Raw genomic sequence first — 15,736 nt, forward strand, 5'->3', positions numbered from 1 at the left:
GTGCAGCTGATCTTACATGCCCACAGTGAACAGTAGCCACATTCCTGAAGTTGCTTTTTACTCCAATACAACAGTACTCCTCATTACCAGAATTGAAACCTGTTAGTCATAGATCAGCATCTCCCCTCACTAGGCAATGCATGAACATGAAACAGAAAAGATCCTACCCTAAAAAAAGAATTTAAAAGCCTATCTGGAAACAAATGTCAGATGGAGAGACACACACATGAGAACAATGAGGTAATACTCTTATCTAACAGGACAGTACTAATATCTCACATGTATCTTCATAGTGTTTAAAGGCATGGTGGTTAAGAACTATGAACACAACAGAAGTGCAAGAAATTTATTGAAATTTAAAAGAAAATAATGAAGTAGCTTTGGAAACATTTATGGATAAAAAAAGTGCTTAATAAAAAACACAAGTAGGTGATGAAGTAGTTAGCCCTATTTTCTTGACGACAGTAGATAAAATACTTGCTCAACATTTAGATAAGAAAAGCAGGCAGATACGACCTCATACAGAAGCAGAACATAGCAGAGGACAACAAAGGACGAGAAGAAGAAGAAGCGAAGCAGATAGAGGCCCTTTCCAGTATTCTTAACAGGTTTGTTTTATGCAGCATAACCCACTCAAGACCCTACCTAAGTATTAATCCATGTGTAAAATGAGAACTTCATGATATTGCAGCTTCTATTTATTTAGCCAGAAAAGGCTGAACTTTCCAGTTATTATGAAGAAAGTGTACAGACGAGTCAACAAAGAATAAAACAACCTGAGACAGTACCAAAAAGAAAGAAATTAATATCCATGGGATCTGTATGGAATGTAAAAAACATACAAAAGGAAGAAAGTTCACACCAAAAAAAATTATATGCCAACTTGGTAAATGGAGAAGGATGAGTGAAGACAGTGGAACAGAGGTGGAAAAAAATGTCAAAAAAAAAGGAAAGAAGTAGTCACAAGGAAAGAGAATAAAACTGAGCACATGAAGAAGGACTACAAGAAAAACAGTGGAACAAAAAGACCATTAACCACAAGTATCTTCACTAAGATTACGAAAAGACTGCTGTGTCCAAGATCTGAGGATCAATTGCTTTGTTCCTCTGAACAGTAACTTGTTAGTTTAGACCTATGACAGCTCCAAGTTGTAGTTAAATGTTTTTCTGCTTTTCCCTTGATATTATTTTCCCTCAATTTATTAGCCTATTCACCAAGACAGATTCTGAAATTGTCAAACTGTCTGAGGTTTCTGCTGATACATTATAGAGATGGCACAAGCACTGGTTTAGACACCCGTTTAAATTTCACATTTTTCCCATGGAATCAACAGTGTTTATGCTCTGAACCATTAAATAAACTGTTTAAAAAACCCATGCATAATAAAAACTTCTGAATAGCAACTATTTGCTGTCTATCAAGATCTTTGCTAGATTTCCTGTTGAAAAATTAAAATCACTGCAAAAATTAAAACTACACTTCACTGATGCTAATGAGAGTCAATTGACATGCACAACAACAAAAACATCCCCAGAGATAAAAAGCAAACACTACATTGCTTTATATAATTACTGGCTTAGTATCACTTTATTTACAGATATGAAAGTATCTGAATTACACTCAGTTTCATTTACAGTACATTTAACAACAGCTCTGATATTCCATGATAGAATACTTTCCAGGAGTAAGCTAACACCTACTTGGATGTTATTGCTTGAATCGAATGGAAATAGTTTCTTCTGCTATTGGGAGTTTAAAGTAGTTAATAAAAAGACATATTCAGTGTATTAAAATGTCAACAGAAAATAGGTCCAATTTTAAACATCTCAGTTCTTTCTCAACTTGAGAAACAGTCTAGCAATCAAGACAAAGAACGGAGTCTTGTCCAAGATTAATATCCATCTTGAAAGAGCTACTGATCTGTATGTAACAGGTCAAAAGAAAAGGAAAAAATCAGAGAAACCAAGAACCATCAAAAACTACATTCTCTGTTTCAAGCCCTTCCAGGAGTTTACCTACAGAAATGTGTTAAAAGAGACCTAAAAACCATAAATCTTTAAGGACAGAATCAGTTAAAAGAAAAAAAAAAGAACACAAAAAATGATGTACTACACAAAACCAATGGTCCATCTAGTCTACTACATTATTTTTAACAAAAGAAACATGAAACTACTCAGGGACACCACAAAACCTGCACTTTCTGCAGTATTCCTCATACTCTAACAGCATTGAAAACTTGTATTCAGAAATGCCAGAAGATGCTATTTATTTATCTTACCATACATTTATGGGTTTGTGCCCTCTTGAAACTGCTGCAATGGTCTGTTGCCACAATCCTGAGGCAGCAAGTTTCTAAATTTTGGTACCTACTGCATAAAATACTTTTGTTTGTCTGTTGTAAAGTGATCACCTACTGAAACAATCAATAGATGTCAGATGGTAGTTACACCACTAACATACCATTGTAATGTTCATTAATATAACTCTCCAAAGTAATGAGATTATACTAAAACTTGGCAAAACTCAGCATTGTCAAAAGCAGAAAAAAAAACAAACCAAGAAACCCCTGTTGATGCCTCCCTGGGTGTTCTATGAACTAAGACACAGCAGCCCTGTTGGGAGTGATAAAAGCAGCACCCAGCTCCTGGCTGTGCTATGAGATTGGACAGAAAGGCAGAAAGGGATGAAAGAACACAAAGAGCAAACTGATTTTATTTGACACCAGACAGAGATGGGTGAACAGGGAAAAGAGTGGTAAAGGTTGACCTTTCAATGGTAAAATGGGAGATAAATGGATCAAGTCACTAAATTATTATTTTCCACAGAAGTTATCTGTGTTAGGGACAGAGCTGGCAACTAATTCTAGATATTACAAAGTTATTATAATCTGTTACAAGTAATTTATGACAACATTATTTATTACAAGCACCATGAGAACCTAGCGGAATGGTAAAATTCAGTTTCATGCTAAATTGCTACAAGGTATCATAAAATTTTGTTTTAAAATACTGCATACTACAAAAAGCAATTCATCAGTTTCATAGGGGAAGTGCACATGTTCAGAAAAGACTTAACTATAATAACTGCAGAAGACCACATGAGCCAAGGGAAAAAAACAGTATTTTTGAATCAGCAATTAACTAATAATGTGGTTTGAGTATTTAGGCACTGTTGACACAGTCACTTTACAAGGCATAACTGTATTTTATTTATACTAAATAGGCAGCCACAAGCAAAAACAAACACAGATTATACAGTACTTACCTCTGCTTAGTTTACTAACAGTTCTACTTTCTTCAGACTTCTAGAAGAAAGGAGGAAAGAAACCCAAGTAAGAATACAAGCAAAACCTCAAATATTTCTATAGAAAAACATTGGGAATCAAAGCATTCATCAGACTATAAATGCAAACATAGAGGTTCTATCTCAAAAACTAATACGGAAAATAAAGTTATCATCATCAAGAACTGCAACAGATATCCTACAAACTTGCACACTATTACTTAGAAAATACAATAAGAGAATTGAAAGGAAAACAAACAAACAAACAAATAACTAAAAAAGAGAGAATGTTTTTCCATAACTCAGTTTATACCAGAACTCTCTAAAATAATATTAACAATGTATCTTTTTATTATTTATTTTTATGTACTTTCTGAGCAATAAGTTTGGAATATAGAATTCTACAAGACAAACACACCTATTCAGTGTGTAAAAAAACCCCAATACACTCATGCATTTCATCCACTATCAAGCTCCTATGAAAACACAATTCTTAAAGGAAGACTTAAAAGCAATTTACATCAAGACAAATAAATATGGAAAGGTTGTTGCATATAATATGACTTCACTGAAATTTACTCAGGTACCACATATGTTTGTGATGGAATTTTACCAGAGTCTGAGGAAGAGACAAGACAGACACTGCATTTGTATCATTAACCAGGAAACCAAGACACACACATAAAATTATCTTAGAAGCATTTTCAATTGCTTCTAAATAACAAAGTTTGGGTAGAACTATGTTGCTTGAGAGAGATAGGACTGGAGAAAGAGCTCTGTACTTCTATAAAAATTATAGGAGGGAAAACAGAACCTTCATTTACTGCACAATTTCTCTCTCATGACAGGACCACAGTGCTTTGGCTTCACTACATGTAAAATAAAAATGTTTACTAACTGCATAATGTCTTGGGTTGAGCTGGCAAAATGCCAGCTGTCCAGGACAGGATGAAAAGGGTTCCTCCTCCCCCCAACCAGCTAAGGGAAAAAGAAGAGAGAGAGGAAAAAAAAAACCCTCAGAACCAGGTTTATGCTGAAACTAACTACATGTATTTATACAGAAAAGAGAAAAATAAGAGAAAACCACAATATAGCACACACTTACACAAGTTATGTATATACAACAAGGAATAACTTCCCACCCCCAATTAATACAAAGCAAAGTCTGTTACTCTAAATTCATAAGCACTCCAAAAGACACTCAGCAAGAAAGATAAAGTATAACAACAAAATATTTCTACTTCCCTGAATGCAAACAAAATGCAAGCAGAGGCAACAGAGGCAGGGCCTAGCATAGTAGAGGAGCTGCTAGATGTCCTCCTCTTAGTGCAGCCATGGTGGAACTAACCAAGCCACTCCCACACACAGGATTTTACACCCTTTAAGATGATGTTGTATGGTATGGAATACAATATTATTGGCTGGAAGAAGTCAGCTGTGAGCTAGCTCAGTCCAGCTTAAATCAGCTGACAATCCTAGGCCTAGCTGAACTTTAAAACCTAAATTTAGGTCCACCTGGCTAAACCCATAACACATAAGAATGTTGAAGGATTTGTCCTGGTTCAAGTGTTTTGAGACTTTCAGATAGAAATGCCATACAAGGTAGTCCTCAGTAATAAGCTCAGATATAGCTTTCCTATCCTTGAACAATTTCTATTTTTAGATACCTAGCCACCTCCCTGGTTTTTTAATATCAGTTCTATGTAATTCTTTTAGCCCTACTTGCATAAGATGATCTCTCTTCTGCACAGGTCTGACTTTTGCACTGAAAGGCAGAAGCTCCAACTTCCTTGGCAGTCATCTGTAAAACCTTTTTAAGAATGACTGCATTGTATCCAATCTTATCACCCATTTTTTGCTGGCTGGGTCAATAAAGTTTAAAAAATTTCTTCTAACACTAAGTTATTCTGATGACTATACACAGCACTGTTATCTAACACAGTAAGTTTTCATTCTAAGCTAACCTATATTAGAAACCACTTAGGAAGATTAATTTTCCATGCAAACAAAACAACGTTCTTTGTGGTACACAGTGGGAAGACAAGCCATATCTTATGATTAATTTTATTAAAACACAAAAAAATTTTGTCTGTTACATTCCTATAAGTGTTATTGGAAAAAAAAAAGAGGAAATAAAAAAGATATTTTGGCCTGAAGAGTTCTAGGAGGCACCTCTGACTTCATCTCAGGGAAGCTTGTGAAACTGTAAAATACTAGGAAAGCCTTCATAAATTATATCCTAAATAAGAATGATAACATAAACAGCTGGATTGAGATGGTAGTGGAATTTAAGAAACAGCAACTTATAGTGACAACAGAACGAGATTACCGAGTCTCCCAGATACACTGCAGCAGATCAGCAATTTGCAATAGGGATCTTTTTCATTTAAGAAAATTACTGTAGATATGGCAACTATCATCAAAACCATAAATTATTTAGAAATGCATACCTGTGACTATTGCATTTGATGTGAGACTACTAGATCTAAATGGCAGTTAGATCCTAACTTAACTCATTCCAGTACTGTTACTTTCCTCCCTTAATTTTCTTTTATACATACACAAATATCTGTTACAAATACATACAATAAAAAATGGTAGATAGAGGTCTGTTAAAGGACATACATGCACACACATCTAACATCCATTATGCTATTTAAAGCTCAGGCTAGCTCTGACCATCAGCTCCTCTAATCTGTTAATTTGAAATTTCATATGCAAGCTTTACTTGAGTAGTAATATGTAATAATGCTAATTTAGCAGAAAGGCAGCCATTTCCCTCTCAATGTATTTTATATATATATATAACAAAACCAAGAAGAAAGGAAAACCCGCCTCTGAAATATTAAAGGTTATATGCTCAAAACCATTTTTCAATAGCAGTAACAGCAATGATTTATCTCTTATATGCCACACTGAACAGAAAGACATGATGTGAGTAGCACTGATGTCAATGACCAACATAATCAATGTCAGAAATATTAGACTTTCTGCTCTGATCTCTTCTAGCTTATTTTATAATGTCTGTAAAATGTTCCTGCTACAGCAATTAAAATTTGTTACCTGCAGCACTGGTAGTTCAGTCTTATCTTCTGCACCTTCAGGGACTACACTTAGAGCAAGAGCTGAAAGAAAAAGCAGATTTTTTTCATACTATAGGAGCTCACTTTCACAACTGACAAAGTTCTGCAGAAAAAAACCCCACACCAACATTTAGGTATATTTTTCACCTTAAATAATACTACGTTAGGAATAATCTTTCTGAACATGAGACAGTCTGTTCTTACAGAATTTATACATTTGCTGCCTGACAATTCCCATGCCATTGCTGAAAAAAATTATTTTTTGATGTGAAGCCAATTCATCTTGGCTTCAAGGCAAATAAATACCTTTAAAAAGAAAATCTGTTCAATCCAGTAGTTCAGTAGTTCATAATGTGCTACCACATGGGAGACCTGCAGCCCACTCTGTCTTTAGGTTAAAATTTGGATTGCCAAAGATGGCTATTATAGACTTTGAACACCACCTTTGAACAACAGTCAAACTTGTTAATGTATGAGGTCCAAATAAATGTTTACAAAAAGAACAGAGAACCCAGAGAGGTAACCTGCACAAACATAGCATTATCTTGAACCCTTTATGGTGACACCACCCTGTGGATACACTTATAGTTTGTATTAGAAAAATAATTGTAAAAAGGATTCTGGTGGTGTTTGTGGTTTTTTTCTTGCTGATATAGTCACTTTTTGTCTCAGCTTGCTCATTTGTAAAAGTAGTTCCATTCAATATAAGAAAACCTTGCTAAGATTCTTGGTAGGAAATTTTTTTTCTTAAATGCACTAGAGAGATGCAAATGAAAGAAAATTGTTATAACTTGGAAGGAATTCAAGATGCTATTCATCATGGTCATATCGATGGTTTTCTTAAAAACTCAGGTGAAAAACAGATTCAAGTGGATTGTTCAAGGCAAGTTTAAATTATTTATTGCTTGAAATTCATTTCAAAGTGAATTTCTTAGGCACTGTCATTCCTTTGACACACTAGACATGAAGAATATAGGAAAGCAAGACAAGACTGTCCAGAGTCTGTGGTGCTCCATCTCTGATTACCTACATCTCTATATTCTTTTAACAAAGAGTTAATTTCAACAAGTGTCTAGGAGTGGAGGTTCACAATGACATCTCTGATCCTGATTAACTTGAATCTCAAATCACACCACTATATCCAGACATCCCAAAAATCATGCTAACATGGTAGACTCATGCTGACCATAGACACATTTCCATATGGCCTTTAGCCAGGAAGAAGAGAACAGAGTACAAGTAAGAGTGTACCCCAAAGTTGTCCTCAGGTAAATATTTTACACTTCTAGTGTGAAAGTGCACAGAAAATGCCTCAATCTATTAGATCCCTTGCCGACAGCATGCTCTGATCATTTTCCACCTTCTCTACCAACATAACAGTTCTTACAGATTCAGACAAAGAATCCTTTCCCCTACACAAACCAGATCCGCACCTTCTACTTTACACAATCCTAATCACAAGATCAACCCAAAACACCCTTATTCTGGGAAATGTACTAATTATACATTATTAACATGAAGAAGTATCACCTCATAAATTCACAAAAGTGAATACAACCTTACTCACAAAACTGAATCCAAGCATAATTTTCATGACTTTCGGTTTTTAATTTGCAACTGAGGAATGACAAATGAAACCTGAAACAACTGTGATTGACAAGAGATGGTGCGTGTCTCACCGTAGTGCATTCAATAACCCATGCCACGCTGCTTCTAAGCTTTAGAAAATATTAATGCCCATGATCTTTGAATTAAATCAAACAATAATCAGATTACCTGGGGGAAAAAAAACCCTATTTCACACGTTGAGAGCACAGATAAAGCTTTTCAGGGAATTATTTAAACAACATACTTCATCTTAGTATTAGACAGACACAGAATTGCTAAGGTTGGAAATGATCCCCAATAGTCATCTAGTTCAAAATCCCAACGTTGGATCCTCAGGACCTTGTCCAGTCAGGTCTTGAGTATTTCCTAGGACAGAGACTCCATAAACTGTCTGAGCAACCTCTTCCAGTGTTATATCGTTCTTAGAGTGAAAAAAAAAAACAACCACCCCTCCCCACACACACATCTCCTCCTCCCCCCCAAAAAAACCCAACAAAAAAGTATTCAAATGAAATTTCCTGTATTTCAGTTTGGGTAAAGTACCTCCTGTCCTGTTAAGCATCAGAGTCTGGCTCTGTCTTCTTTACTGCTTCCCGTAAGGCTTTTACAAGTATTGGTAAGATCTTCTCTGAACCTTTCTCTCTCCAGGCTAAACAGCCACAGTACCTTCAGCCTCTCTCATCTGTCAGGTGTTCCAATCTATTAATAATCTTCATGGTCCTTTGCTGGGCTCACTCCAGTGCATCCAACTCTCTCTCTTGTACTGGTGAGCCCAGACATGGACACAGCAATCCAGATGTGTCTTGCCAGTGCTGAGCAGACAGGAAGGACCACCTACCTTGTCCTGCTGCCAATACTCTTCCCAGTGTCGCTCAGGGGGCTGCTGACCATCTTTGCCACAATGGCACACTGTTAGTTCATGATCAGTTTGTTGCAAATGATGACTCTCAGGTCCTTCTCTGCAAAGCTGTTTTCCAGACAATGTGACCCCAGCATGCAGTGGTCCGTGGGATGCCTCCTTGTCAGGGGCAGGAATTGCTATTTCCCTTCACCAAGCTCAGTTTTCCAAGCTTCCTGTTTGCCTACTTCTCCAGCCCGCTGAGGTACCCCTGAATAGCAGCACAAGCAACTGATGCATCAATCCTCCAGCCCATTTTGTATCCTCTGCAAATTTGCTGAGGATACACTTCATCACACTGAAGAGGCCAAAGGTTAAACACAATACTAATCAGTCCACAAGCCCGGCAAGCCAAACAGCTTTGTCTCCACCTTACTGTCCACATACATAGCCCACATTTCATTAGTTTGTGTATGGCATTATAGGAGACAACACTGAACTCAAACTCCTTGTTAAAGTTGGGATAAACAACATCCACTGCTTTCCCCACATTCATGAAGGCAGTCATCTCATCAAGTAAGTCTTTTGGGTTGGTTGACTGTCCATTCAGAAAAACACAGTGACTTCTTCCAATCAACCTCTTGTCCTTTGTATGTTTGTCTTGTCCTTTCTTGTTTGGCAATGATATCCAGGATTATTTGGTCCACCATGTTCCTAGGGACTGAGGCAACACTGGCCAGCTTATAGTTTCGCCAGATTCTCTTCCTTCCCCTCCTATGGTGATAATCACTTCCTTGAGCAATGTCCCCCAGTCACCATGACCTTTCAAAAATTATCAAAAGTAACCTTGCATTGACATTATCAAACTCCACTGGCACTTTTATGTGCCTCCCATCAGGTCCTGTGAACTCCTGTATGTCCTGCTTGTTTCAACATTCCCTAAACTGGTCTTCCTTCAGTTAGAATAACTCTCCCTTGCGCCAAACTTTCCCATGACTTTCAGAGGCCTTTATCACGGAAGGTGGGTTTTAACACCACAGATTAAGGCAAAGAAAGTTCCAAGTTCCTCATCCACTTCCATGTCCTTCTTTAATAAAGACCCTCCCCCATTCAGAAGCAAGCACATATTTTCCCTGGTCTCCCTTTTGCTGATACACCTCCAGAAGCTCTTTTTCTTGCCTTTCACAAGTTAAATCCCTCACCAGATTCCACTGTAGGTGGACCCAGGCTATCGTAATGGCACACCTGCACTCTCAGTGTCTCCGAACTTCCATCTCTTGTGTGCTTCCTTTTTATGTTTGAGTTTGGCCAGGACTTTCTTGTTCATGCATGTGGGCCTCCTGCCATCTTGACTTCCCTTCCTGATCGTGGGGCTGGATAATTCTTGAGCTTGTAGGAGATGAACTTTGAAATATCAACCAGCCCTCTTTGACAACTGCCCATAACAATCCATCTCTTATGGAGAATGGCTAAAAATGACTTTTGTTGCAGGTGCCCTGACACATAGTGCAACTTCAACACTCACATACATAATTTATCCAACAAAAAATACCTGTAATGAATGTTAAAGTCTCTCTCTATACCATTATCTCCCAGGCACTCAGCAACAGGACAAGGGGACACAGGCTTAAGCTCTGCCAGGGGAAATTTAAGCTGGATATCAGAAAAAAATTCTTTCCAGAGAGAGTAATCAGGCATTGAAATGGGCTGCCCAGAGAGGGGGTGGATTCACCATCCCTGGAGGCTTTTCAACTGCGACTGGACGTGGCACTGAGTGCCATGATCTGATAAAGGGCCTGGAGTTGCATCAAGGGTTGGACTTGATGATCTCAGAGGTCTTTTCCAATCCAATCGATTCTATGATTATTCTTCTCCATGATTTCAGAAATGCAGTGTCCACTCTTTTCCAACAAATAAACACATTAAAATGACTTGGTATCTTTTATATTAAATATATCAGCAAGACTTTTTCCATCTAATACATTTCAATAAGACAACTGTTCAGACTGTTCCTCTCAGCCGGGAAACAAATATCCTCTTCTAAAGATTTATTGAGAAAAGGATGGCAGGAGAAGAATGTGGTAAATTAGCTGGCCTACAACACATCAACAAAGGGACCACAGGATAGGTAGAAAATACAGTGCCTGGGCACAAGTCAACACATCCAAGATTAATTCATCCACCTGCAATTCACTCCCAAGAGGTTTCTGAAAACAGTGTGCCCAGGGGTGGACAACTGAGAAAAATTCTAAGTGCACATGCAGCTCATGAACAGGTTGGTTGTGCAACACAGGTGGAAACTGTGAACTCCCTGGGACAAGGATATCTCTTTGTTGTGTGTAGATTTCACGTGCACAAAGAAGGATGGCCTAGGAGATATCAGATGCTACTAAAAACAAAACAGTAACTTTTCATACCCAAACATCATTATTCATTCAGACACCTGCAACACACTTCTTTCAGCATAACTCTCTAAAACTCAGATCAGTCTCTGGAGCTAGAGGTATCTTTGCTAAATCTAGAATTTCCTCTAGTCCCTTTGTGTTTTCTGATGCAATGTAAGCATATCTCAGGTGGACTACTGACTTGCCACAGAGCAACAAGAAAACATATTGCCAGGAGAGACTTAATAGCTGGCAAAAGTTCAAGCTGTATAGGCATCACAGTAACCAAAAAGCCTGGGTGATTAATTGCATGATTTCTCACAAAGGTACCTAAAGCAGAAAAAACCCTAGCAAGGCACCATCTTAAATGCAGCCTGTAATTTCATATTTGTCACTTCATTATCTAATGGATTGTGCACTCTGAAGATTGTTAACACACTTTCTGCGTTAACATCATGTCCTTTGGCACAAGCAGACAGAACCTGATCATGTCAATCCCTAGTCCTGCGCTATTTTTGCTAGATGGCCAAGAACTGAGGTTAAGAAAAGGAAAGAAATTTTAAAAAGACTTTAAAGATCTTTATTATCATCAATCTTATCTTTACTTCTTTTGAGAGCTGAACTAAAATTCACTGGAAAAGCTAGACATTTTTTGGATCCATTCAAAACCTGGAAATGTAATCTGAGAATGTAATGTAAGCAGCTTCAATTCTTAATTATTTTTGTCATGTTCCGTTATTTCTATTAAAATTCTGATGAGAACACTTGCTTTCAACACTAGCAAGTAAAACTCATTTATTTTCATTGTTCAGCAGCAAAACTGCAGGAATATCTGCCAATGAACTATTAGAAAAATGGATGTAAATACAGCAGTATTAAAATACAATAACCTGTACGAATATATATAGTGATATAATACAGTACTACCCTTTCAAGCATGAACAACTTCCAAACATTTACAATTACACATCCTCAAAGTGCAAAGGATATTAAAAACTGAGGAGTTAACTCTTATTTTCACAGGCAAAATCCATCTGAGACAGAAAGGCAACACCTCTTGTTATCGTCCAGTTTTACAGTCTGATTCAAGGCTGACTGACCCAGAGTCATTCCAGCCACCTCACTTGGCCCTGGGTCAATTTAAATGAGCTATAAAAATGTTACAATTCTATGACTTAATGTATGGCAAAACTATGACTAAAACAACCACTTCAAATAATGAAGCCAGTGATTGTGTGTACACTGCAGACAAAGTATTTAAACTAGAATTTCTTTATACTTCTAATAATAATTTAATGAAAGGCCTATTTTTGTTTTGGATGGGAGTTGGCTGGTTTTCCTCCCCTGCCCAAGTTTTCAAAGAACTTAAGATTCTATGAATTGACGATTCCAGAGAAAACCTGCATTGATGCCATCAGTCAAAGAGATGTGCTGTTCCATGATGAGGCAGCCTGTGAGCACTAGCAAGCAATATAAATTAGTTTCATGTATTTACATGTAAGCTTTTGTAATATTTCTTCATTGTTGCTACTCTATCAGCATCAAATACTCTAGTCAAGCCACATAACAATGAAGACTTACAGATTTATCAACACAAAATGGGGAGAGAGCAGGAGGAAGGAGGAAGAAGAGGGGGTGATGCAAGTGAATTTATAGAATCTGAAGCTTTTCATAAAATAAAAGCAACTAATTATATTTCTTTACACATATGGGAAGAAGGCAGCTGAACTACTGAAATGTCTAAATGAGTGCTGTGTATACCAGTATCTTTATAAAAGGCAAGCAAAGAAAAACACCAGAAGAAAAAGCATCATCATTATCCCTTCTGATTGTCAAGAAGTTAGACCATACAAAATCAGCTGAATACATTTCCCCATTCTATAAGCTGCCACCTGCAAGCTGGAATTTATTAACTACAGACAGACGAGCTGTTTGCTTCTGTGAAAGGCAATCCAAATTATTTCTGTTTTCCAAGAATAAAGCCGATTGTTTTGCAAACTTACTATCTCTATCCAGGCCATCTCAAAAGCTATATATATATATATTAAAGGACTCTTTATATACTATAATACATAATTATATTAAAGAACTCTTTAATATAAAAGCATATTTAAAAAAAAAATAAAACCATGATACTGCAATAAGATTCTGGTGAACAAATTACACATGTGCATTAATTGAGACCTACTAAAGAAGAACACAAGTGTTTCCATGTCTGCCTCCTAGCTTCATGTATGTATGTACAGTAAATACACATACACATAGAGATTAAAATGAAGCTTCCATGCTCTGACTGTGATTACAAATCTGTTTGAGGTTACAAGTGCTACAGGACCTTGCTGAAGCACTGGAGCAAAACTATTCATCCTGGAAAGAATGAAATGCAGCGTTAGGAAGAGCTGCAGAGTATTAGGACTCCTCCAAAAACCCTGTTGGGTCAGTGAAAGGAAAAGTGTTTTGCAAAAGAAACAACAAAATATCAGTTTTACTTTGCTGAAAATGGGATTTCTTAGTGCGAGGTTTCTCCTGGGTGATTTTGGTCCATAAGCCCTAGCAGTGCAGGAGAAACAAATCCCAAGGCTCACAACAAACTGACAAGCCTACACTGACAGAGATGAAAACATTCAGGAACAGAAATAATGAGAAACAGAGCAGATATAAACATTTATTTCCGTCTCTTACACTCACGGCCACAGCTCCCAACTCCGGGAGCCTGTAGCAAACCATCCGCAAACCAGACTACTAATCTTTCTCCTTTAATCTTCTCCCACCTCACTAGACACATTAAAAACCTCTCTAAAGCACTGTAGTATTTTGCTTTCCTGTCGGCTGGCATTTTACCGGGGCGCTTTCACCTTCCCACCTGCCCTGAGCAAAGCATCCCGTCAGTGTAGTGCAGCCCCGCGCTGGGATGCCGGGGCTGCTCCCCGAGGATGCTCCCCGAGGATGCTCCCGCCGCGGGGGCCAGTCCGAAGGCGTCCCCTGCCCGCACCGCCCCGTGCCCCGCACACCACCCCGGGGGCGGGACGCGCTCCCGGCACCGCAGGGACCCCGCGCTGCAGCCCGGCCGTGCTCCTGCCCCGCTTCCCAACAAACTTCGTGGGAAGGGGCACCTCCGCTCTCCCGCCGCTTCCCGGCGCGGGGAGCGGCGGCGGCGGCTCCGGCGCCCCTGCAGCCTCTCCGCGCCCTCCTCCTGCTCATCCGCTCCGCCGAGAGGCCGAGCGTCCCGCGTCTCCTCCCTTCACCTCGCCATGGCGTCCCGGCCCGGCCCCCGCCACTCACCCCGGGTGCGGAGCAGCGGGAGAAGGAAGAGGAGGTGGGCGCAGGCAGCGAAGAGGAGCCAGCGGCCGCAGCCGCGCTCCCCAGACATCTTGGCAGCGGCCGCTGAGTCGCACGGCGCGGGGCACGGAGCGCCCGCTGCCCGCCGGTGCCGCAGGAGCGCGGGCGAGCGGCCTCCAGCTGGTGGCGGTGCCGCCAGCCCGCCCTCCTCCTGCCTCTCCTTGCCCGCCCTCCCTGCCTTTCCCTCCCTCCTCCCGGCAGGACCGGCCGCCCGCGCCGGGAGGAGGCGGATGCGGAGCGGGGCCCGCCGCGCCCTCTGGCGGGCGGCAGCGGGAGAGGCGGCGCCCCGGACACTCGTCCCTGCCGCCCGCTCACCGGGACACCCTAGGGATAGGGATTCAGTGTCCAGCCCAAAATAACCCCAGGTCTTCTGAGGCATCAACTCTCCTTAACCACCCGTCGGAGCGGGCTGCCCAGGGAGGTGGTGGGGTCACTGTCCCTGGACGTGTTTAAGGAGATCGGAGGTGGCACTCAGTGTCGTAGGCTTGTTGGCATGGCAGTGTTAGTTTACAGGTCAGGCTCGGTGATGCCAGAGGTCTTTTCCAACCGAATTGATTCTGCCACTCTGTGAATCATAGAATCATCTAGGTTGGAAGAGACCTCTGAGATCATCAAGTCCAACCCTTGATACAACACCACTTTGATTACTAGATCATGGCACTCAGTGCCACATCCAGTCTCACCTTAAAAACCTCCAGGGATGGTGAATCCACCACCTCTCTGGGCAGGCCATTCCAATTCCTGACCACTCTCTCTGTAAAATTTTCTTTCTGATATCCAACCTAAACCTCCCCTGTCAGAGCTTAAGCCAATGCCCTCTTCTTCTACTGCTAGTTGACTGAAAGAAGAGACCAATCCCCACCTGGCTACAGCATCCTTTCAGGTAGTTGTAGAGAGTGATAAGGTCTCCCCTGAGCCTCCTCTTCTCCAGGCTAAACAACCCCATGTCCCTCAGCCCCTCCCCACAGGACTTGTGCTCAAGTTCTTTCACCAGCCTCATTGCTTTCTTCTGGACCCACTCCAGCACCTCAATATCTTTCCTGAACTGAGGGGCCCAGAATTGAACACAATACTCAAGGTCTGGCATTATGAGCACTGAGTACAGGGGAAGGATCACTTCCCTCATCCTGCTGGCCACACTATTCCTGATACCCAACACTCTGACAGGAACCTGGTCCACCACAGCAAGTGGCCAAGTTAA

The 15,736-nt window shown here is 40.1% G+C and overlaps 1 protein-coding gene across 1 annotated transcript in view; it reads right to left on the bottom strand.

Annotated features, from left to right (window-relative positions):
* B3GLCT (beta 3-glucosyltransferase) overlaps nt 1–14,711 on the bottom strand; it is a 56,342-nt gene extending 41,631 nt beyond the window's left edge. The window contains exons 1-3 of the mRNA XM_071553081.1: nt 14,479–14,711; nt 6,347–6,408; nt 3,266–3,305 (exon numbers count right to left, since the gene is read on the bottom strand). Of these exons, the coding sequence (XP_071409182.1) occupies nt 3,266–3,305; nt 6,347–6,408; nt 14,479–14,566 (190 nt within the window). The 5' untranslated portion in view covers nt 14,567–14,711. The remainder of the gene's footprint in view (nt 1–3,265; nt 3,306–6,346; nt 6,409–14,478) is intronic.
* Nucleotides 14,712–15,736: the final 1,025 nt, after the last annotated feature.

This window comes from Pithys albifrons, chromosome 1 (assembly GCF_047495875.1).
Source record: "Pithys albifrons albifrons isolate INPA30051 chromosome 1, PitAlb_v1, whole genome shotgun sequence".
Classification (NCBI taxonomy): domain Eukaryota; kingdom Metazoa; phylum Chordata; class Aves; order Passeriformes; family Thamnophilidae; genus Pithys; species Pithys albifrons.